Here is a 24,401-nt window from a genome sequence, read left to right on the forward strand (position 1 = left end):
GATGATAATGACCTGGACCATAGTAGAAGTAGTGGAACTGGTGAGGAGTGGTCAGATTCTAGAAATAGTTTGAAGAATAAGTCAATAGAATTTGCTGATGATTTAGATACAGACTATGAGAAAGAAGAATTGAGGGTGATCTCAAGAACTTTGGCCCAGGCAGTAGAAACAATAGAGTGCAATTAACTGTTATGTGGAAGCTCTTTGGTTAAGGATAGGGAAATAAGAATTTTGTATTGATCCTGTTAGGTTTGAGTTGTCAATTAATTCATACAAATACATTATGTCGATTGGATATCATGTCTAGTAGTCTCAAGCCAGAAAATAGATGTGGGATGGTCTATTAGTCTGGGTCCAGTCAAGGAACAGAAACCATGGCATAATATATATGGAAATTTAATATAATGAATGATTAGCCTGTGATAGGAGAGCACAAGGATGTAAAGGTAACTCTAAGTGGTACCCTAGGATTGAGGGAATGTACCCAAGGAAGGATAGACTTGAAAGGGGAGCTTTCTCACTAAGGCTGGGCTGCAGATTTCCCTGGAGAAGGTATGGTTGTAGCCCACTGGTTTGTCTGGGTCAAAGCTGGTTCCCAGTCTCTGAATGAGCAGGAAACAAACTTCTGGGTGGCAGGTAAGCCACAGCTGGTGAGCAGACATGCAGGAGAAGTCAGTATGCTGCACAGGGCATGAAGCCCAGAGTGTATATTACCTGTGTTGAGAGAGCCCAGGAGAGAAATTTCAGTTCATAGGTAAGCCATGGCTGGTACCAGTGCATAGTGTGCATGGTGTTCACATCAGGCACAAAGAGGTCACCAGGCTTAGGCTGCATGATGTTCTGTATGTTGTGCTGCTGCAATTTGGGCAGAGGCCCCTTAGGGGTCCTTAGACACTCATACTGCTGATTACCTGTGCAGCAGGAGGAAGAAAAGGCAAACACCTATATACTAGAATCAGAAAGAGGAACTCCCTTCCTCCTGCAGTGTCTCTCCAGAGCTTCCTACCAGTAAAGGTTAACATTGTGTTCACCGTAAAGGAGGAAATTCTAAGAGCTCCATCCATTATCTCAGAGTGGGTTCTCTGTGGTAAATTGAAGGCTCAGAGGCAATAACTGGCAAGGATGGTAAAGAGGGTTGAGACATGGGGAGGTTTGCTTTTATTTGGTGACTCGTCACTGCATATACATGAGCCTTGCTCATATGAAGGTGTCTCCAGAAGGAAAAAGTGATATGTTCATGCTAATACTTGGCTTGAGTTCTCCTTGGAAATCTTTCAGAGTTTATTGTGTTAATAACTTCAATTATTCGTTTCAGATCCAAAAGAGTATCTGAAAGTTATCCTGGTAGAGTTTTAATTTTGCTTTAACAGTTTCATAGTGGTATTTGAGGGGACATTTAAATTTTATGTATAAAAAATAAATTAATGTTTAAACTCATTTTTGTTGTTAAATATGAGCAATAATCATACTTACCATTCCACTACTTATTCTTAAGGATAAAAAACATAGCTAACCTGAATCCTTTCCCATAAATACATGCTTTCTTTTTGCCAGATGCTTAAATGTCATCGGACTGTTTTAAAGTAGTTCTATTTGATCTCTGTGAAACAGATGGAAGTATTTGTTATACAAACCTTATTTAGAATGTAATCTTTTTTTCTCCCCTCATTGCATATGTTTGGCAGTCAGCTTTCTCTTCTAGATGTGAATGAATTTTGGGCAGTCTCCAAATCTAAACACACCCTAATTTCAAAAACCACAATCCTCAGGGCCCAATTCCTGTTTACTGAGGAATTAAAACCTAGTAAAACCACATAGTTACTAAATACAGTACATCCTACTAGGATTTTTAAAACAAAAATCTATACAGTTTATTTAGGGTTAGTGACTATCATTGAATTCAGAGAGTAAAGTCCCTTCATAAATAGCATATAATAATTATAGTTGGCTAAAAATACCTATCGTTCCCAATTCTTAATATGTGCCCAAGTGAGTTTGTGAGTAGGTGGGAAGTGATGGACTGTGGAAAGGGAATGGAGGAATAGTTGAAGTGGAGCCTTATTTTTTCTTTAGGGTTTTGAGTGATTAACATGAAGCCAAAAATGTGTCTGTAAAAATGTCCATGTGTAACTATCAATTGAATTTTTTCAGATAATGGTTCATTTTTTCCTTTATTTCATGTTCAAGAAATGAAACTGTTAAATATTCAAACCAAACCAAACCCTGAAGTGAATCCTATTAGAAGTTCAGCTGAAAAAAATATATAAAAAATATAGGAAGAGAAAAATATCCCACACCCCTTTGTAATTAAACAGCTCTAATCCAATTAGAAGGAGAAAAAAAAAAGCAAGTAGGGTAGAAAGAATTAGAGGTTTAACTTTACACTTCTCAGGATTGGATTTCACAGGCAGGCTTTATAGTTTAGTAATCTTTACTTAGGGTAGTAGTTGACATACCATAAACTTTAATCTGAAAGAAGAATATAGCACATGTCACATGATATAGCATCCTCAAAAGTGTATACCGTATTACATTAATGAAAATGAAGTGGATTAACCATCTGTGTTCCCATAACTTCCTAGAGGTATTTAACTGATTCATGTTTTAAGAAACATTTAATCATTAGTTTCTTCAAACACGTGAGAAGAGTATTGGCTTTCTTCACATAGCTTTTTTAAAACCATACTCATATTTCATTGTTTTATTGAGTTGGTTCATGGAATTCCTGCAAGTATGCTCATTTTCAACTAAAAATGTGCTTACGGTGAATTTCAGAATTAAAAAAGAAAAGCTTTAGATCTTGAATCACTTACAGATTGACTTTGTAGACTTAATAAAAACCAGAAAATACATTTCTTTTTTGTTCATCTAAGATGTGATAATGTCTGCCAAATCATAATGTTATTGACTAACTTTTTGATAGCTCTGCCCCTTTTGAACAAATAACTATCTCCAGTGAATTTGTTGGAAAATGAGAGTTAACATGATTAACACTACTGCATTGGAAAAAAAACAGCATGAGATTGTTCATATACATTTTCACTTTAATATGAGATTTTAATTTGATTGATTATTTTAATATATTGACTTACTGGAGAACACTTAATATTTTCATGTTCACTATTGGCTTGTAGAGTTTATGGATATTTATTATTTGCAGGTAAGTTCTCTGAGACATCTCTTCTACTTCACCTTCTTACACAAATACCCAGCTATCTGGCCTATCCGTTTTTCACATCCTCCTGGACCCTCTACTAGAACAGAATGGACAAAACAATTCTCTCAGATAGCAAATTTCTACTACCATCTCACCCTACTGAACGTTTTTGAATCTTCAAGTCTTAGTCCTTCCTTCCTTAAGCATTCTTCCCTGTCACAAATCCTCCTCTTATAGTTTTGTAGCAACATATACCTCCTCTGTAGAGCACATGGCCTAGATATTCCACACCCATATATTGATTATCCTTACTCTCATGTTCTCTAATTTCATGAAATATCTATGTCTGTTTCCCCCCTAGTATTTTGTATTGCTTTGGCACCCAGTAAGTGCTACAAAAAAATTATTTTTTTATAAATAAATGCAAATGCAAACTATAATACTAGCCTTGATAAGTTTTCTTATTTAGACTATAGTTGAACAACATGGGTTTAATTGCATGGTCCACTTCTGCATATAGTTTTTTTCAATAAATACATTGGAAAATGTTTTGGAGACTTGCAACAATTTGAAAAACCTTGCAGCTGAACTGTGTTGCGTAGAAATTCTGAAAAAATTAAGAAAAAGTGAGATAAAAAATACAGAATACACAGTACATATAACATATAAAATATGCACAAATTAACTTTATGTTGGGGGTAAGGCTTCCAGTCAACAGTAGGCTATTAGTAATTAGTTTTGGGGGAGTTAAAGGTGAATTTTTGACTTAATGGGATGTTAGCCCCCAAGGCCCTTGTTGTTCAAGGGTCAACTCTATCTTTAAAAATATTAATATTTTGATCATTAATGATGTCATGTATATCAAGGAATAAACAGTAACTATGATCAGATATTCCACAATGTTAATTCGAGGATGAGTTTTAACTTTTACATAGGAAACACTTCTGCTTTCTTGTCAGTTGTGACAGATAGCCAAATATCTAATGGTGTGTTACAGAATCTGCTACCCCAAGTAAGATATAGTTGTTGAGTGCCTCACACATTTCCCTAGTGCTAAACTATTTTCGCATCAAGATTATTGTCTTTCTTGTATGCCAATGAGGGAGAAGTGAGAATTTTAGCACTTCTTCCTGTTTCTGACCTCCTTTATTCCCCCCCCCACATACCCACTCATCTTGTTTTTAATTATTAGACTCACTGCAGAAACTAGTCCCTTGAAATTTACCATGTTACTTAATGTGCAGCATTTGCCTTCCAAATTAACAGTATTAGCAATTACACTTTCCCTTTTGAATCTCTTTCCTAGGGGAGCTGCCTATAGAAGGATGAGTCCTCCTGAATGCACAACTGCTAGACTATGCCATTAATTCTCCATCCTACCCATCCACTGCTTCCTTATTCTAACAAATATTTATAATGTTTCTTTTACCAACCTGAAAATAAGTTGATGGATAATACAATCTATCTACATATATAACAAATCATCTCATGTATGCCCTATAATATAAAATAGAAGTAACAAAGTAATCCACAGTATTATATGATCCATTTAATTAGGTAAGTGCTTGAAAATGATTGAACCAAAAGATATTATGAAGTAAAAAGATATTTGTCCTTTTATTTATAATAGTTTAATTATAGCAACTAAAAATAGCTTTATTACAACTTACAGGATTTTATAAAATGGTAGATACTTGGTAAAGTTGAAGTGTGTTTCTTTCTGAGATATGCCTGGTTGCTGCCTTTTTGGAAAATTCCATATATAATAATGTGTACATTATGGTCTTGAATATTTAAATATTTAAAATATTATATATAAAATAATATTTATTAATACCTCGAAAAATATTTCATGCTTACATGTTTTGTTTTCCAATTTATGCTTTTGTATATGATCTAGAAAATACACTTACCTATTACCTGCCTAATACCTATTACCTGCCTCTGCAAGAAGAGCATCGTTTTGGGGGGAGATAAAATATGCATAAAAACATGGCTATCATATAAGAATTCAAGTGCTATCATATGTGATGAAATAATAGTTTAACATAAAATGTAATATGCTTTAAGTCTCTACCCCTAAAAAGGGGGCAGACCATAAAGGCTGTGCTATCTTGTGGAAAGGAGATGTGGCCCCCAAATGTAGCTAAGAGCACAAACAAAGCTTAAGTGGAAAAAATGAAGGATTGTTGTATTACGTATGCCATATTTCATACTTCCCTGAAAAGTTCTGAGTCAGCTACTGACCTATTACAAATCACAAGCCTGTCTTCAATAGGTACTAACCTTAAACTACAGGATATTCCAGTTTTCTACTACTTGCAAAGAGAAGAAGAGAGAAGAAAAAGGTTATGCTATTACTGCTGTCCTAAATTCCTTATAAAAGTAGATAGAGAGAGGCACCTAGGTGGTTCAGTCAATTGAGCGTCTGCTTTTGGCTCATGGTCCTGGGATCAAGCCCTGCATTGGGCTCTCTGCTCAGCAGAAAGCCTGCTTCTCACCCTTTCTCCCCTGCTTGTGCATGCACTCTCTCTCATGCAAATAAATAAAAAAATATTTTTTTAAAAAAGTAGATGGAGAATAAATCCTTAATAAATTTTAAAAAATGGAAGAATGGCTTGTATGTTGGCTTAACACTAGCTTTAATTCCTGCTATGTTTTCTTGTGTTTTAGTTCTAAGTGTAAATCTTGTTTGATAATAGAAGCACTTGTTTGCTTCTCCTTTTATCCCAACTTCTTTTGATCCCTCAGGAGGTCTCCCCTCAGAACATGAATTGTATATCCTTATGTGTGGTGTCAAATTGTTTATAAGCACCCTGTCTATCCACCAGCTTTTTATATGAATCCTATTCTACTGTGATCTTTCTCTTGTTTCTCTCCTTGAGAACATTAACAACCCTCTTAGCTTGGAAGGGCAGAGAAAGTATTTTTTGCAGATCCACCCAGTCTCTTCTGACACACATATACTAAACATTTCCCAGTATTTTTTTCATGATGGCTAGCAGGCATTAGAAAGATGGTGGAGGCACTTGGATGACTCAGTGGTTGTGCATCTGCCTTTGGCTCAGGTCATGATCCTGGGGTCCTGGAATCAAGTTCCACATTAGGCTCCCTGCAGGGAGCTTGCTTTTCCCTCTGCCTGTCTCTGCCTCTCTCTGTGTGTCTCATGAATAAATAAGTAAAATCTTAAAAAGAAAAATAAAAATGGCGCAGTTGGCTAGCAGCATGATATACTTTTCCAACCTAATGCCATAAATGTTCACTATACCTTCTTAAATCCCTGTATTCTACTAATATTACAGGAATGTACTTATGAGTAGGAATCTTACTTACAGTTTATGTAGAAGACTTTTTAGTTTGGCTTGTGTATGGTCATATAAAATAGAAAGCTTTCAGTGGTGGCAAAAAATTTATTGTTTTAAGTACCTGCTAAGAGCCATGGTTAATACTAAAGTTGGGTCGTGACTTGAAATTATATGACAGGATATAATATTTGATGGCTTTGACATATCAGCTTGAGAGCATCATTAGCCTTCCCTCCTTGTTGCCCATGATTGCAACAACTAAAATTTAAGTGGGCAATAAATTTATTAAGGGAGTAAGTAGTTAACTCTTTTAATAAAACTCTTATCATATTTCCCTTCAATAAACTTATTTAGGAAGTTGAATGATTCCAGATGGCATTTCTTGTGTATTTGGCTCAGAATTTCTTGTTTACTAGCATATTTGCCAATATATGGTTAAGTGTTCAAGGTTTCCAGGTCTCTGAAGAGCTGTTCAGCCCTTAGACATACAACTTTAGTTTGCTATGTGTATATGGCAACCATTTTGCAAATTGCCCTCAGCCCTTGGTATTTAAAGATATCCCAGTTGTTTATTGTACCTAAGGAAGAAAGATCTGTGGGACTATAATTCGTGTCTGTTGACTATAGAAAGTATATCTCTTAAAAAGCTAGTGTTCATGATTAGAGGAAGTATGAGCCAACAAATAAGTATACAGACCACCCATAAACTCTTGAGTATGTAATGTGCAAAAGTATATTTTAAGTGGTCATTTAATAATGCAGAAAGCATTTCCCCTTACAATTCCTGAGAAGTCCTCAGTCTGTTCCATAATGTCCATAACATACAGATTTTTAAAACTGAAATAAAATGAGAAAACCTAACCATCAGGTGGAGGATTGTCAGATCAGATGGTTGAATGCTATAGCCTCTAACAATTATTAGAGGCTAATATGGTAAGTGGTGGACTACAATACTATAGAAAGAGCAGGGTAGTTGATAAATAGGTAACAATTATTTACTGTCAAGGGAGCTAGAATAATCGTCATAGTGAGGCTATAGTGTTCTGGGTTGTTCTTAAATGTTGGATGATAATATGCTCAAGAGAAGAGATGAGAGATGTTCTCAGCAGATGGGGCAATTTGATCAAAGGCTTACATGTGGAGAAGTATAATGTATTTGGGGTAAGGAATGTGTTGCTGGAAAGTTGTACAATAGGGGAATTAGAGTTGGAGTTGGGGCAGGTGTTGAAACTGACAGGTGTGGATGTGGTCAGATGGCTCTGGGGTGGGAGTGAGATTGGGGAGGGAGAAAATTATTTCTGAGTCTTCAGGGCTGAACTAAATAGGAAGTGTTGCCTAACTGGGTGTGGGAGGGGAAGGATTGGAACTAGGCTTTCTTCTTGGGTGTTTGGAGAGGATGGTCATAAGCAAGATTAGGGTCCTAAAAAGATGAACAGATTTGGGAACATAAAGGAACAGTTCCTCAGTGGGTCATGTTGAGTTTTTAACTTTTCATTTTGAAATAATAATCAGGGATCCCTGGGTGGCTCAGCGGTTTAGCATCTGCCTTCGGCCCAGGGCATGATCCTAGAGACCTGGGATTGAGTCTCACATCAGTCTCCCTGCATGGGGCCTGCTTCTCTCTCTACCTGTGTCTCTGCCTCTCTCTCTCTCTCTCTCTGTGTGTGTCTCTCATGAGTAAATAAATAAAGATCTTTTTTAAAAAAAGAAATAATAATAATTTCAAAGGACATAGCGAAAAATACATACAAGCCCCATTAGCTTTCACCTAGTTTTCCCCAATATACCATCTTAAAATCATAGTATAGTGTTAAAAACTGGAAATTAATTTTGATATGGTCCATAGACATTTCTTTAGATTTCACTAGTTTCATATGCACTTCTATATGTGTGTGTGCACGTGTGCGCACACATGTATGTGGACATACTCCTATGCAGTCTTATCACATGTTGATTCATGTAACCATCACTATAATTAGGATGTAGAATTGTTCCACTTCTACAAAGTTTCTTGATGCTATCCCTTTATAATTATGCTATCTAACTTCCCTTTTCCCATTCCTAACCTTTAGCAGTCATTAATCTTTTTTCCATTTCTTCAGTTTTGTCATTTTGTGAATGCTATATAAGTGGAATCATATGGTACATAACCTTTTCAAATTAGCTTTTTTCACTCATTATAATTCCCTTAGATCTGTCCACGTCTTGAGTGTATCAAAAGCTCATTTCTTTCCATTGTTGAGTAGTATTCCATGGTATGGACATACCAATATGTTTCCTTCATTGAAGGCCATTGAGATTGTTTTAAGTTTTTATCTATTACAGATAAAAGTGTTGTGAACATTCATATAGATTAAATTCTTTTGTGTGGAGATTTAAGTTTCTTTTCTTTGCAATAAATGCCCAGGAATGCAATACAGTTTTGCATGTTAAGTGTATGTTTAGTTTTTATAAAACTATTAAACTATTTTACAGAATGGCTATTCTGTTTTATATTCTCAGCAGCAATATATCAAAGATCAGTTTTGCTGCACCCTCTCCTGGTATAGTCACTATTTGTTCATTCTAGCTGTTCTCATAGATGTATAGTGGCATTTCATTGCAGTTTTAATTTGTATTTTCCTAATGGAAAACAATGTTGAACATCTTTCATGTGCTTATTTTTCTTCTAGGTCTTTTCTTTGGTGAAATATCCTGTTTATGTCTTCGACCCATTTTCTAGTTAGATTGTGAGGCTCACTAACACTACCAATAACCACTTAATTCTACCTTATTCCTGTTGGGTCAGGGGTGGAAGTTCAGCTGGCAGCTAGGCCCCCTGGACACCAGGATAGGAGGACATTGGGGGAAGCAGATTGCTGAATAGCATTGCCTCCTACCAAGTAGCTTTACCTCATTGCTGACACATTGGGTGGAAGGGCAGTTCTGTACTTTGCCACACTGATTCAATGAAGGGTCAGTTTTTCCATTTGATTTTTGGCTAGAGTAGGGCTGTATTAAGAGAAAAGTATTCTGTTTTGCTAGATAATGTTTCCTAGAAATAGGTTTTCCTAAAACCTATTTTTTAACCTGTGTCTGCTGGTAGTTCCAGGTTCTGACTTCTTCAATATCCTATCTGAGCTGAATGGTTGGGGAAGAAAACCTAGGGAGCTCACACCATTCTTTGATTTGTGAGGGGGCTGCCCACCCAAACTGCCCTATATTTTTGAAAGCCTTCCTCTGTTTGTGGAATTAGGATTTTTAGTTGCAGAAGGACTTTTAGTGTAATTACTTTATCTTGGCCTTCATGTTGATTTTTTTTTTTTAAAGGATCTAGGATCCTTCAGTAGGTAGCTTGGGGCTCAGTAGAGTTTTCTGAAGAAATGTAGGTCAATAGATGTTAGATGAGCCACTCTTTGTTTGGATCTTGGCTCCTGTATTTACTAGTTAAGACTTTAAAAAAGACTCCACTTTCTCATCATAAAAATGAGGATGATGTTGCTTACCTATTAGGGCACTGTAAGGATTATATTAGATTATGCATGTAAAACAGTTGCAGGATTTGCCTGACAAATACTGAGTACTCAATAATATCAGCTCTTGTTTTATCTGCAGAGAAATCTGGCTTTGAGAAGATCGTTGTTGAGTTTAGTGAGAGTGATTTGAATGAGAATTAAAGCTAGATTTCCAGGATTCAAAAAGCAAACAAAATATGAGGACAGAAGTCCGTATGCCTTCAGGATACTGTGTTGGAAAAGTAGAGGAGGCAGTAGAGGGTTGTGGAGGGATTCAGGAATGTGGTTGGTTAAGGGAGAAGTAAGTTTGAGATTTAGATAGAAAAAAAGAGAGGATTATTTCAAATAAATTTGAACATGAACAAAAGACTGAGGGGAAGGGGTTAGTAAACTGAGGGAGAAACGAACATGTAAATTATAGAAATGGTAAGGATGCTGATGATGCTGGACTAACCGCACAGGTATAAAGAAAAGACAAATTTATTCCTTGGAAATTGAGCTCACTCTTCCCTCCAACATCATCCAATATAGACCAGTTTCCTGGGTGTTATCATTGATGTCACCAAATATCTTGACCTCTACTTCTCCAAAAATAGTCATTGGAAGTGTGACCTCCCCATTTCAGTTCCTAGTAGTCTTTGTTTTTATTGCAGAAAGGAAAGACACAGAAGAAAAACTGAGACTGAATGAGGAGATAGGATAATAGGAAGAAATGAGGGAATTTGGAAGAATTTATATATTTAAGAACTCCATTCATTCATTTATTATTATTTCATCAGATAATTATAAAGTGTCTACTGCAGGCGTGTGCCTGTCTTATGGTGATAAACAAAAAATAGATATTATCTTTGTGTTTATGGAGCTTTCTTTCTAATATGGAGTTAGACTCAAATATTCATTTACAATTGTCATAAGTGTTATGAAGGAAATTGCATTTCTACAGTGAGAATGAGGTAATGGGAAGATTCATTGTTGATGGGGAGCTTAAGAAAGGCCTCCCCAAAGAAGAGAGTTCAGAGCTGAAACAAGGAGAAGGTGGATATTGTGGAAGATGAGAAGCATGGGGAATGTATTTGGCACAGGGAGAAGCTAGTATGAAAGAGGAATTGTGATCTGCTTGAGGAATGAAGGGAAGCCATGGAGAATAGAATGTATGTAGCATGTGGATATATGGCATGAGATGGAATGCAGAGGGAGGTGGGGTGGGGGGGTAATGAACCATGTGGGCTCTGTAGGCACCTTAAAGTCTGTGGTATTATTCTAAGAATAACAGCCATTAAAGAGTTTAAAGTAGACTATACATATTCTACTTAACAACTTTAAAAAAATTGGGTGCTGTGTAGGACATCTGTTAGAGCCAGGGATGATTATGGAGAGACCAGGCATGGTATCAAAGTGGGTGTTGAAAGGTGGCAGCAGTCTAGACAAAGGTGATAACATTGGAAATGAAGACAGGTCTTGGTGATTCATAGGACGTAGAAGTAAATTACAGACATCCAGCATGATGCCCAGCTTTCTGATTGGTGACTAGTTTTCCAGTTTACTGGAATCAGAATGACTGAGTGTTTGGGGAAAGTATACATGAGTTTATTTTTAGACTTTTTTTTTGTCCGTGATGTTTCTTAAGTATCCAGGTTAAAATGCGGACAAAGTAATTGCATGTCTGGATATAAAGGGAAAACATGGGCTAAAGACAGTTGTTATATAGTATTCAGATAGTGGATGCAATTCTGGCAGTGGAGACTGACAAGGTCCTGCAGAGTGGTAGGAGGATATCTAGGAAAAGATGTAATGTAATCAAAGGGAACACTATTGGAGGTAAAAATCACCTAGTAAACATCAGGGATGATGATGTTAAAGAAAAAGATAAAGATTTAAAGATTGACTTTAGCTTTATTGTGAATATTGAAAGAAACTGGACAAAGGAACTGCTAAAATTTGGCTAGGGACAATGTTTCCATGTTCTATCCCTAGAACACTGCTTCTTTGGGAGTGTTACTGTCATTTTCTCCTCTGTCTGGCTGTCTCTGGCATGCATGCATTTTTGGTATCAGTTAAGTATGAGGATTGCTCTTGAAATAGTCTTTTCAGTAATATAACTTCTACGAGTATTTAGCATGTGAGTCTTAAAAATGGATATATAATTCCTAATGAATTTCAGGAATCTAAGTTTGTATTCTTTGGAACACTGTTTGAGAAACATTTGCTTAGCACCATTAATAAACTAATGCAGTGGAAATGCTTACCGTGGAAATGTATACCAACTGATTTCAGTGTTCTTCCCTCCCTCTCTACCCCTTGCTCCCCATTCCCTTCCTCTCTAGAAGTAATGCTTCTTCCCAGGAGTTGGAATAGCAGGATTCAGTTTAAGGGGGTGTATGGGCCAAGGGTAGTGGAAGTCAAAATAAATGGTGAAATCAGTGTTGACAGCCTGGAATCTGGGTCCATTTTGGCCAGCGGTTAGATAAAGAGTTCTACAGGGTTTTAAATGTGATGGATCTTTGGTAACTGTTGAAAACATCCAGTTTAGTAGCAACTGAGGTCCACTTCATTCATAGGCAAACACACTGAATCTTGGTACAAATCTGCAGGTGATTGGGGAAGGTGCAGGAAGGGCTAACATTAAAGAAAGAGACTGAAATGATTTAATCATTGAAGTGAGTGGGACAGGGAAAAGGAAAGTTTGTAATTTGAATATATGGAGCTTAGAAATTCCTTTATTTTATTAATTGATGTTTAAGTTTGTGATGTTGTTGCCCAGGTCTTTGACCATAACGAAAAATGAACTTGGGATACCTAGGTGGCTCAGTGGTTGAGTGTCTGCCTTGGGCTCAGCTTGTAATCCCAGGGTCCTGGGATCAAGTCTTGCATCAGGCTCCCTGCAGGGAGCTTGCCTCTCCCTCTGCCTATGTCTCTGCCTTTCTCTCTGTGTCTCTCGTGAATAAATAAATAAAATCTTAAAAAAAGAAGAAGAAAAATGAACTTATTTCAACAAATCACTGTTGGTGTGGTAGTGAGAACATTAGCATCCTCTTCATATATGGGGAGTCATATATAGTTTTAAAAAGCAGTGGAAGATCACTATAGAAGGGTTAAACAAGTAAGAGTGATATTATGAGCTACTTGGTACGTTATGTTTTAGCATTTTGCTTGAATCTGAAGGCTAAGATATATATCTTTTTATCCCCAGTACCTGGTGTAATGCTGGTAAATGCTGGGCCTTTAAGTGAATGGATGAATGAATCCCTAAAAGTCATTTGTTTTAAAGTTTGATCTTGATGATTACCTACTAGTGGACCAGAGAACACTTGACACTAAATTTACTGTGAAGGCCAAACAGAGCCAAAAGTATCCAGATGACCTCTGGTTCTAGTACCAATTTATAACCACTAGCTTGACATAAATTGTGTGGTAGCTATTAAGAACAATAATATGGGGGCATTAGCAGATAAAAAATAACTGACTTTTGCTTGATCTCTCATGCTTTGCAAGGAGCAAGCCAAGATGATGGGCAAGAAACACTGATCATGGTATATTAATGAATAGCAGAATCTTGCTGAATTGGTTAACATTGCTTAAACCTATTATGATTTAGTCCTGCTTATTGTACCTTTAGACACATAAGTATTTTTGCATGAGATGAGTGATGGGGCACGAGAGTTGTGTTGAATGTATAGATGAGTGAATTCATATGTACTTCTGCTGGGCATAGCTTTCTTATTACTTTTATTTACTTATGTTGTACTAGCATTTGAAATGACTCACTCTGTCTCACACATTCACATTATCAATTTTGGAGTTCAAATGACCTCATAGCTGCCCTCATTATACTCTTAGGATGATGATAAGCAGTTGGAATTATCTGCATATCATTATGTCCTCAATACTTCTTAGATTGTTCTGTCATTATGCCTCCTCTTTTTCCTGTCTGCTCTCCATGACTCGGAGGCCTTTTTCTGTCATATTCAATTACTGATACAATTTTTCAGTGTTTAAAAAAATATCACTGACTGCTTACCACATACCATAAGCTCTACTGGTTACTAGGACAATAAAGATACGTGAGATGTGATCTTTCTTAAGGAGCTCCAATCAATAGAAGGTGTAGACATATATTTATATCACCATTGAGATGCTGTGATAAGCATAGCATAAAACAAAGCAACTATTGGTTCTCTGTTATCATTTTGGAAAGAAAATAATTATAGTGGAGATCAAGGTGGTTGAGGCAGGCTTTCCAGAGGAGGTCATTCATAAACCAAGCCAAGAGCAGCAAGCCAAAGTGAATGCTACATATTCAGGTAGAAGATCTGGTGTGATAGAGTCATCAGGTCCTGTGTCTTCAGCTGTGACTGCGAATACAAGAAGCAGAGAAATTTTAGAGGCAAATCAATGAGATTAGTTCTCCATCTATTTAGGGTCAACATATTCTTCAAACTCAGGTCTTACCTCTTTTTTCTGAAGCTCTACCCTAGCCACGCTACCCTAGCCCGAAGTATTTGCTCCATAGTATTACAAATTTATGATCTCAAGCTATAAAATCTTAGAATAGTTGATTATATGTAGAAAAAAATAACAAGTGTGTTGTTGTGCTTGAGTCCAAGATAATCAATTTCATAAGTACAGAATAGGAGAGGCAGAATAGAGTCTATAAACATGAAAAATAATGCAAAGGTTTTAGACCACTGATAACTTAAAGAATATGGGGCTCCTCCAAATATTGTCCTTAATTTTAGGCTACACTAACAGCAGCAGTATTTCTGGAATGATGTAGTTGAGAAGCAGACTGTACGATGGGAGAGTTATATGACACTGTTGTGTGTGCCTCATTTGTAAGCCATCAGAAAACTACTCAAACAGCAACTGTAATTATAATAGGCTCACATTCATACCATAGGAAATGTAAAGAACCAAAATACTTAGAAGACAAAAGAGGAAAAATTTAGCTTTCCCAAATATTTGAAAGGAATTTTCAGTTGTTTAGAGTGAGAATGAGTTTTTGTCACTGGAGGTGTTTGAGTATGGTGAATGTTGAAGATAATATAATCATCATTTGGATAAGAAGATTTTACCAGATGTCAGTTTCCAAACTCTGCTCTGTGGGTGCCCAGGGACTCTACTTTTTTCCCCAAAGGGGTCTGCAAGATAAGAATGATTTTCGTAATAACACTAAGATATTACTTGCTTTTCTGGTAGTGTAAGTGTTTGTACTGATGGCTCAAAGGCAGTGAAAGGTAAACATTCTGGCACCTCTGCCTGTATCAAGGCAGTAGAACCACACATTTACACGTCATTATAATTCTTCATTGCCATGCAATTGGCAGGGGCGTAAAAAGATGACTTAGTTTAAGAGTGTCCTTAATGAACAGCGAAAATTATTATATTTATTAAAATTCAACTCTTGAGTATGTCTTTTTAATGCTCTGTGTGATAAAATGGGAAGTACACACAAAGTGTTTCTGTTACATGCTACAGTACAACAGATAGTTTGATAAAAACCACTTGTGATTTAAGGTAGCCCCTTGTCACTGGACACCATTTCTATTTGAAAATCTGATTGGCAAACTGGGATTATTAGTAAGTTGGGGTTTGGTAGATATTTTCTTCAAAATGTACAAAGTAAGTGGTCACTTCAAGGAAAACAATTGATGATTGTTGCCAACCATAAAATTCAAGATCTGAAGTAAACAATAGAATTTTGGAAATTTTATGTTTGCTACCATAAGCTTGATAGCTTCATTATATTTAAAGACTTTTTAAAAATAAGATGAATACTGATTTTTTAAAAATTGATTTAATTTTTTTATTTTTAAAGATTTATTTTTTATTAGAGAGAGAAAAAAAATGAGTGGGGGAGGAGCAGAGGGAGAGGGAAAGAGAATCCTCAAGCAGACTCCCTGCTGAGTGTGAAGTGGGACTTGGGACTCCATCCTAGAACTCCGAGATTATGATCTGAGCTGAAATCAAGAGTTGTTTACTTAACCTACTGAGCCACCCAGGCGCCCCCAAAATTGATTTTATTTTTAATGCCATAAAGTTACATATGCCAGTATTTGGAAGAAGAATGCAGTTTATGGGTCATGGATATGAGACAAAGCAAGCACCAGATTCCAGTTCCCTCAGCCCTGACTGTGAAATTCAGTGTTTCTTGGCTGCCTCCATAAGGGAGGCTGAGGGAAGCTAAAACTCAATGCCTCTTGAGTAGCACATCTTGCAGGAATTTGGAAAGAGGATGCTTACCACAGATTGGTGAAGACTGGACCAAACCAGTCTGTGCCAAGATGCACCCCAGCACTGACCTTTCCCCAACTTTTCTCTTCAATATAATACTAAAAATTATGCCCAGGGGTGGAGATCTTACATGTTTATTAGATATGTGATGCATGAAGAAGTATAATCTTTAAGTGCACAGGAGCTAATAAGTCCCTGCCTCTACATGCTTAGATGTCACCCTTTTGCCACCTAACTTTTTTTTAAGTTCTTTTTTTTCCATTTGTTTTTTTGAAGTTTAATTTGCCAACATATAGTATAATACCCAATGCTCATCCCATCAAGTGCCCTCCTCAGTGCCTGTTACCCAGTTACTCCAACCTCCTGCCCACCTTCCCTTCCGCAACCCTTTGTTCATTTCCCAGAGTTAGGAGTCTCTCATGGTTTGTCTCCCTCTCTATTTTTTCCCACTCAGTTCCCCTCCTTTCCCTTATGATCCCTTTCACTATTTCTTATATTCCCCGTATGAGTGAAACCACATGATGATTGTCCTTCTCCAATTGACTTACTTCACTCAGCATAATACCCTCCAGTTCCATCCGCATGGAAGCAAATGGTGGGTATTCATCCTTTCTGCTTGCTGAGTAATATATACACCATGTCGTCTTTATCCATTCATCTGTCAAAGAACATCGTGGCTCCTTACTCAGTTTGGACTATTGTAGACATTGCTGCTGTGAACATTAGGGTGCAGGTGTCCCAGAGTTTCACTATATCTGTATCTTGGGGTAAATACTCAGTATTGCAATAGCTGGGTTGTAGGGTAGCTCTATTTTTAACTTTTTGAGGAACCTCCATACTGTTTTCCAGAGTGACTGTACCAGTTTGCATTCCCACCAACAGTGCAAGAGGGTTCCCCTTTCTCTACATCCTCTCCAACATTTGCTGTTTCCTGTCTTGTTAATTTTCACCATTCTAACCGGTGTGAGGTGGTATCTCATTGTGGTTTTGATTTGGATTTCTCTGATGGCAAATGATGCAGAGTATTTTCTCATGTACTTGTTGGCCATGTCTTTCTTTGTCTTCTTTGGTGAAATTTCTCTTCATGTCTTCTGCCCATTTCATGATTGGATTTTTTGTTTCTTGGTGTTGAGTTTAAAAAGTTCTTTATAGATCTTGGATACTAGCCCTTTATCTGATATGTCATTTGCAAATATCTTCTCCCATTCTGTAGGTTGTCTTTTAGTTTTGTTGACTGTTTCTGTTGCTGTGCAGAAGCTTTTTATCCTGATTAAGTCCCAATAGTTCATTTTTACTTTTGTTTCCTTTGCCTTTATTGATGTGTATCTTGCAAGAAGTTACTGTGCCACCTAACTCTTAAAAAAAAAAAAAAAAAAAAAAAAAAAAACCACCTCTCCCTGACCTCTCCTCCAGAAGTCAGCTTGTGGACATTCTTCTTTTGTGCTCTCTCCTTTGTGCTCCAGCATGAGCCCCAGTAAAGCCTTGCCTGAAACTCTGGTTTGGCCTCTGATCAATTCTATTGTTTAGAGAGTCCAGGGACCCAATGTGGTATGGCATAGAGTGGCATTTAGTTCCCTTTATCATCCATAAAGCAGCACTGTCAACCCAGGGTAGCTTGCTTTCTAGAGTCATCAGAAATGGTTTAGTAGAGCATAAGTATAAAGGACTTTGCAATTAGTAATTTATGTGTACTAAATAATTTAGAGAATAACTCTATAGTATTGCCAGAAAGTCACTATGTTCTCAAGACATTGGGGAGCTTTATCCTTCTCTTGTGTATTTAATTATTATTAAGATTTACTTAGCCATCTTCATTTGTCTTGTCGCTGTCTCTTGAGGTGTGTGTGTGTGTGTGTGTGTGTGTGTGTGTGTGTGTGTGTATCTAAGCCCTAGGGAAATTTACTGAGTCGGTGGAGTCAGCTTCTAGTCCTTGATCTTCTTGTACCAGCACTCAACTAGGTTGAGTCTATGTCAAAGTATCTAAAGTTCAAAAAACAAAAATAAAGCCAACAAATTTGATTACTTTATCAGATTGTAAGAAGGTGGATTTCCAATCCACCCCCCACCCTAACCCCGCCCCTGATGTTTGAGTATTGAATGTGCTTGGGCTTGAAGATAGCAGACTAATTTTCTGCTTTGGTAGAACTTATTTCTTTTAAAAGAATGAGAGAAAAAAAAAAAAGAATGAGAGATTATAGGGACTAGAAGCCTTTATAAGGTATAATTTGGTGTGGACCTATAGTTCTTAAAACAACCCTGCTTTATCTGTATTTTTAATTTAATATTCTTTTAGGATATCACTCTGTTCACTCATTTGCCAAAAGATGAGCATGGTCATTATTCTTTTTTTTTTTTTTTTTTTTAAAGATTTTACTTATTTATTCATGAGAGACACAGAGAGGTAGAGACACAGGCAGAGGGAGAAGCAAGCTCCATGCAGGGAGCCCAATGTGGGACTGGATCCCAGGACTCCAAGATCACACTCTGAGCTGAAGGCAGATGCTCAACCACTGAGCCACCCAGGCATCCTCAAGCATGGTTATTATTAAAGGTCATCTTGTTACTTGTTTTCAAGTGGTATAATGATAGTATCCGTCGAGCTGACTTCTGGACGGTAACTATGATAAATAAATGAGGTGGTATTTACCCCCCTAAAATTCTGGGGCAAGGCCATAATAAACTGAAGGAAAAAAGTAAGATTATTATGCAATTTAAATTCTAGGAACAGGTTCTAAAACTTTCAAGTAGCTTGGGATATTTGCATTAAACATATTCCTTTTATACCTTTGGATCTTTTGTTGTATTATTTCAGATAGAAAATTTATTTTCAAATTCAAATCCTCAGAAGATTTCCTGATCTGCTATCTAATCCCCTGTCAAAAGAAGCTTCATTTGGGGTACCTAGCTGATTCTGTTGGTAAATGTGTTACTATTGATCTTGGGATCATGAGTTTGAGCCCCACATTGGACATAGAGCTTACTTAAAAGCAAATAAATAAAATTTAAAAATGAGCAGCTTTCGGGTCATCTGAGGCCTCTATTGGTTAACTGTCTGCCTTTCCCTTGGATCACCATCTCAGGTGATCCTGATCAGGGTCCTGGGATCTAGCCCTGCATGGGGAATCCCTGCTCAGCCAGGAGTCTACTTCTCCCTCTCCTCTACTCTCCACTTGTGCTCTCTCTCTGGCTCTATGTCTCAAATAAATAAAGTCTTTAAAAAAAATGAGCAGTTTTTTTTAAAGCTTCTTGTGAGAAACTAGTCTTTGCCAGTTAATCCTATTACCTGAAAACTTGTATTTCAAAACAATAAGAAACAGAACATAGCTGTTTTTCAGATAAAATCTTTAGTTTCTATAAATCTATCACATTCTATTCTATACAGTAGTCCTTGGCTAAACTGCTTAATATTTAAACAAAAAAATAATGTGAAGGGAATTTAAGTTCTCATGATTAGACTCAAATTCAAAGTATGGTAGTCTGGGGCGCCTGGGTGGCTCAGTGGTTGAGCGTCCGCCTTTGGCGTGATCCTAGAGTCCTGGGATTGAGTCCTGTATCGGGCTTGCTGCAGGCAGCCTGCTTCTCCCTCTGCCTGTGTCTCTGCCTCTTTCTCTGTATGTCTCATGAATAAATGAATAAAATCTTTAAAAAAAGAAAAAAGTATGGTAGTCTACTGACATTTCTTAATGCATAGGAATATTCTATTTAGCTATTTTGGAACATCTCCATGAGTTCTAAACTAAGACAAGACTACAAATAAAAAGCATCCAAGTTTTTCATAAAGAAGAATAGATTTGTGTTTTTCAATGTCTATAAACTCTTCTATCGTATATTGAAAATTCAGGAGAAACTCTCCTACAAAGAAATTTAGTAGGAAGGATAAAAGGAGATACTTTGGGAGAAGAGAAGCCTGAAGCCATTTTTGTGTCAAAAAGAAAACTCAGCAGAAGAATAAAACCCTTTTATTTTTGTCCCAGCACTTAATAATTCTATTGTATTTTTCCCTTAAAAAAAGCCATAAACAATGATTGTAATAGTAAATAAGTACTTTTTTTCCCTTTAAATTTCTTATAACATTAGGTTCACATTACTTCCAAATTTAACTTGGTTGATTTCTGAATAAGACATACCACTTTAAAATGAAGTTCTTGTATTCTAGAGAGTATTACAAACAGCCAAGAAACAAGAGAGGAAAACTGTATTGTTTTAAAGCATACTTGAATAAATAAATGCTTTGCAGATCACTAATAGCCAATAACATTATTTGGAAGGTTTAGAGGTGATCTGGTTTGCATTTAAACATATTTACACTTTAAAATGCCTTCATGAATTAAGTCAAGCTTTACGGCAAACAGATACTAAGAAATATGAAAATATATAGAAGTTTTCTATATTAAAATTACCATAATCTAAGAGATTAATTTCACCAGATTTTGAATCACTGCTTGGCATTATTTTTTCCAGAGAGCACAGTCAGATGAACTTGAAAAAATCGAGAAGCATGGCCGGTCCTCCAAAGACAAGGAAAATGCCAAGTCTCTGGACAAACCTGAACAGTAAGCACACCTTGAAAGCTTGTGAGGGTGGCCAGGCTATGGACAGCCTGTTTCCATATGGAAAATATAGTGTCTTCATAATTGTTCTGATAGGAGAATAGACATCTGTTTATATGAATTATATTTTTCCTCTTAACTTGGCTTTATTTCCTTAGGTTCCTTTATGAACTGTCACTAATCCCCAACTTTTCAGAGCGAGTCTTTTGTATCCTGTTCCAGTCCACATTTTCAGAAAGTATTTGCTCAATTCGTCGTAAACTGGAATTGCTACAGAAATTGTGTGAGGTGGGTTCTGGTCTGTAGAATGCTGACAGTTGAGTTCTGATGTTGAATTGTGTTCAGTCGTGTTCATATTTTAAAAACTTTTTTTATTGTATTCTCTAAGTATGCATAAATTTTCAGGAGAGCAGTTCCACAGAAGAGAAGGTACCACAATGGCTTCCAGATCAAAGCAAATGATGATTGGTGCACACTGTCACAGGGTGCTATCGCTGGAGTATGCTGGTTGGGCTCCTACCTCCAGGGATTTCTGTTCCCTCTGCTTTTGCCAAAATGGTCTGATCCTGTCCTACCTCAGACTCCAGATTCGATGTGATTTGAAGGCATTTCATTTACTTTCCTTCAGTTTTGGAAGGGGCCTTCAACAAACTGTTAATGATTCTATCCAAATAGTTTAGGAACAGCTGTATGACTCAACAGCAGATAAATATTCTTCCAAAAATAAAGAATAAATGCTTGGCAGAAAGTTACCAATATTACCATTTAAAACAATTTGTCAAAAATCAATTGTACCATTCGTTCTCGTTGTGGTAAATCATTTTGAAAACTAGTAAGATGTTATTAAAGACACATTTTCAGAGGAAAGAAGACATGCAAATTGCAGCTGAGCTTTGTGTTTTGGAAGAAGTGAGTGTGAACTTTTCAGGGATAAATCTAAATTTGGAATTAATCTTTATAGCCGTGTTTTGGTTTCCCACAGCTTGTGCCAAAAGTTTCTATTGCTCCAGAGTTAGGTACAATTAGGGTGATGGCAATGACATTATTTTGTAGTAGTTCTCCTATTACAACCTTATTTGTTTTCTGTGCAATTATATCATAGAAATAGCCTAGAATGGTATCTCTCAGTTTACAAATGTATATCTGAATGTTGTAGGTGGCAACTTCTTAAAATTAACTTTGGAAACACTGCTCTTAAAATACCCTAATAATAAGCACTGATACATTTTGATTGTCACCCAAAATTATTAGTGTAATATCTGCCACTGATTTAAGATAATTCAAAGAAAACTTTGTCTGAGAGAGAAAATGTTCTTTATGCTGTTTTGCAGACATTAAAAAATGGTCCAGGGGTTATGCAGATTCTGGGTTTGGTTCTTGCTTTTGGCAACTACATGAATGGTGGAAACAAGACTCGAGGACAGGCGGATGGCTTTGGATTAGACATTCTTCCGAAGCTGAAAGATGTCAAAAGCAGTGTAAGTATTTTGTATGAATGAATGTAGGCAATTTGAGGATTAGATGTTTTGTTTAGTAATAAGCTTGACTCTAAACCTGTTGCAATAAATGTTTCTTTATGTTCCGAATTCTTTATCTTCTGAGTCAGATAAAAGTATATGGCCATCAAAAGTTTATGGTTTTGTGAATAATAATACTTTCTAAAATGAGTAATTGTGAATCCTATGACTAATGAATAATTGAGTAGAGAACTTTTAAATAGAATGAAAAATAATGATTTTTATCATTACCATGTCTGCTAATATTTATCGCTTTGGACTCTGAGGACTACTTTTCATAAATTAGACATTCTTCTTCTCTTCTATGTTAAATAATGGAGGCGAACAGGCTTGTGCTTTTAAAACAAAGCAAAGATGGGTGAAAATAGATTGTAAATAAAATGTAAAAGATGATCCTGCTTTTCTACATATCATTCTCCCCTTTATACTGATATGTGTGAGAATGTCTAAGCCTTTTTGCAGGACTAATTAATTTTTGATCTGCTTCTATACTTGTATTTGTTTAAAATTAACATCTCAGATTATGAGAGTGTCAGTAAAAATAGAAGATTAAGGAAACAACTATGATGTTTAGAGTTAATGTCTGAGACTGTAAACTTAGAAAATAGTAGAATTCTGTTTCTCTGATAGAAGAATCTCCACACAGAACTGTTTGATAAAGGAAATTAGGGTCATGTTTTTAAAATAGTAAATTTAAGTAAACAACTGACTCATAGAAATGGAAATACTAGAATTGTTTTTCCTAGATAATGAATATAGTTCACCCTTGAATGATGCAGAGGCACTGACCTCCTGCTCAGTTGAAGATCCACACATAACTTTTGACTCTCCCAAAGCTTAACTACCAATAGCCTACTGTTGTTGATGAGAAGTCTTACGATAACATTACTTGACACCTATTTCTTGTTACATGTAATGTATACAGTATTCTTACAATAGAGTAAGCTAGGGAAAAGAAAATGTTATTAACAAGATCAAAAGGAAGAGAAAATATATTCCCAGTACTGTACTGTATTTGTTGAAAAAACCTATGTGTAAGAGGACTCACACAATTCAAACTCATGTTATTCAACGGTCAACTATAATCTCCCACATAAGAAAGACATACTTCTTTTTGTTTTTTCTATTGGCCCACAAATAATTTGCTCATTCATTCATACTTCTACTCATACATCCATTTACCATTCTTTCATTGAGTTCTGTGATATGCAACACACTGCTCTTCCAAAATTCAATAAAGCTATCATCCTGTTTTGCAACACCAGCAGCATATAATTTTCGTGATTTTTAAAATTCAGATCCTATCATATTTGTATGTCACAAGTTTTCACAGGAACCTCCAATTTGTCAACCTAATAAATCATATTTATCCAAAAGCAAAAGCTCTCTTTGAAGCACTTGAATGTGGCTCATAGTTCTTCTTCTTCAAAGCACTATGAATGTGGTTCATAGTAAGAATGATGGCTGGTTTGAAACAAGTAACATTTGCAAATAACACTGGAATATAAATATCATCAACACAATATTTAACTTACAAAAGTGGATCTGAAATAGATTCTGTAATCATAATTATATATGAATAAGGGATTATTTGTTTTTTTATTGTTTGATATATCTTATTCAATCCCCCAATAAGTTAAATTTTATTAATTTAAATAACTAAGGAGAAATCTAGATAAAATTACATAAAAAATCAAGAAGCAAGATTTTATTTTATAATTTCACTTGCAGTCTCACAATATATAAAGTCTTCCTGATTTGGTTCTTTCTCTATAAAACAAATATAACTATATCTACTTCTTAGTAGTATTTGTAGGCCTACATGGACAGAGCTGTTATTTAGATGACTTAGAATTTTCACTCAGCATGCGTATCAGCACACATTTAATAAATGCTTTGTTAATTGATTCATATACTGTTAACCATTGCATTGATATATGTTAGGAAAGAGAAAGGTAAGTTGCTTAAATTATTTACAAGCAAAGTCTCTTTCTAATAAATACACTGCTTTTATTATTGTAATATATTACTGCATAATATATTATTATTATAAATTACTATGAGGGAAGTCTAAAAGGTGAATTCATATCAAATTAAATTATAAAGGGATATTGCTTTTTATAAATAGAGGGAAAATGATGTTTAGG

At 36.1% G+C, this 24,401-nt stretch overlaps 1 protein-coding gene across 6 annotated transcripts in view; it reads left to right on the forward strand.

Annotated features, from left to right (window-relative positions):
* FMN2 (formin 2) overlaps positions 1-24,401 on the forward strand; it is a 370,776-nt gene that overhangs the window by 212,900 nt on the left and 133,475 nt on the right. For 4 of the 6 annotated variants that reach the window (XR_005362164.1, XM_038542664.1, XM_038542668.1 and 1 more), the window contains 3 exons: positions 20,649-20,740; positions 20,896-21,025; positions 22,069-22,215. Coding sequence is in view for 5 of the 6 variants with exons in the window: in XM_038542664.1 (XP_038398592.1) it covers positions 20,649-20,740; positions 20,896-21,025; positions 22,069-22,215 (369 nt within the window). In the remaining variant the exon portion in view is untranslated. Of the gene's footprint in view, positions 1-20,648; positions 20,741-20,895; positions 21,026-22,068; positions 22,216-24,401 lie in introns of those variants that run through there. The other 2 variants (XM_038542666.1, XM_038542667.1) reach the window with 2 other exon arrangements.

The sequence above is a fragment of the Canis lupus genome, chromosome 7, assembly GCF_011100685.1.
Source record: "Canis lupus familiaris isolate Mischka breed German Shepherd chromosome 7, alternate assembly UU_Cfam_GSD_1.0, whole genome shotgun sequence".
NCBI classification, from domain to species: domain Eukaryota; kingdom Metazoa; phylum Chordata; class Mammalia; order Carnivora; family Canidae; genus Canis; species Canis lupus.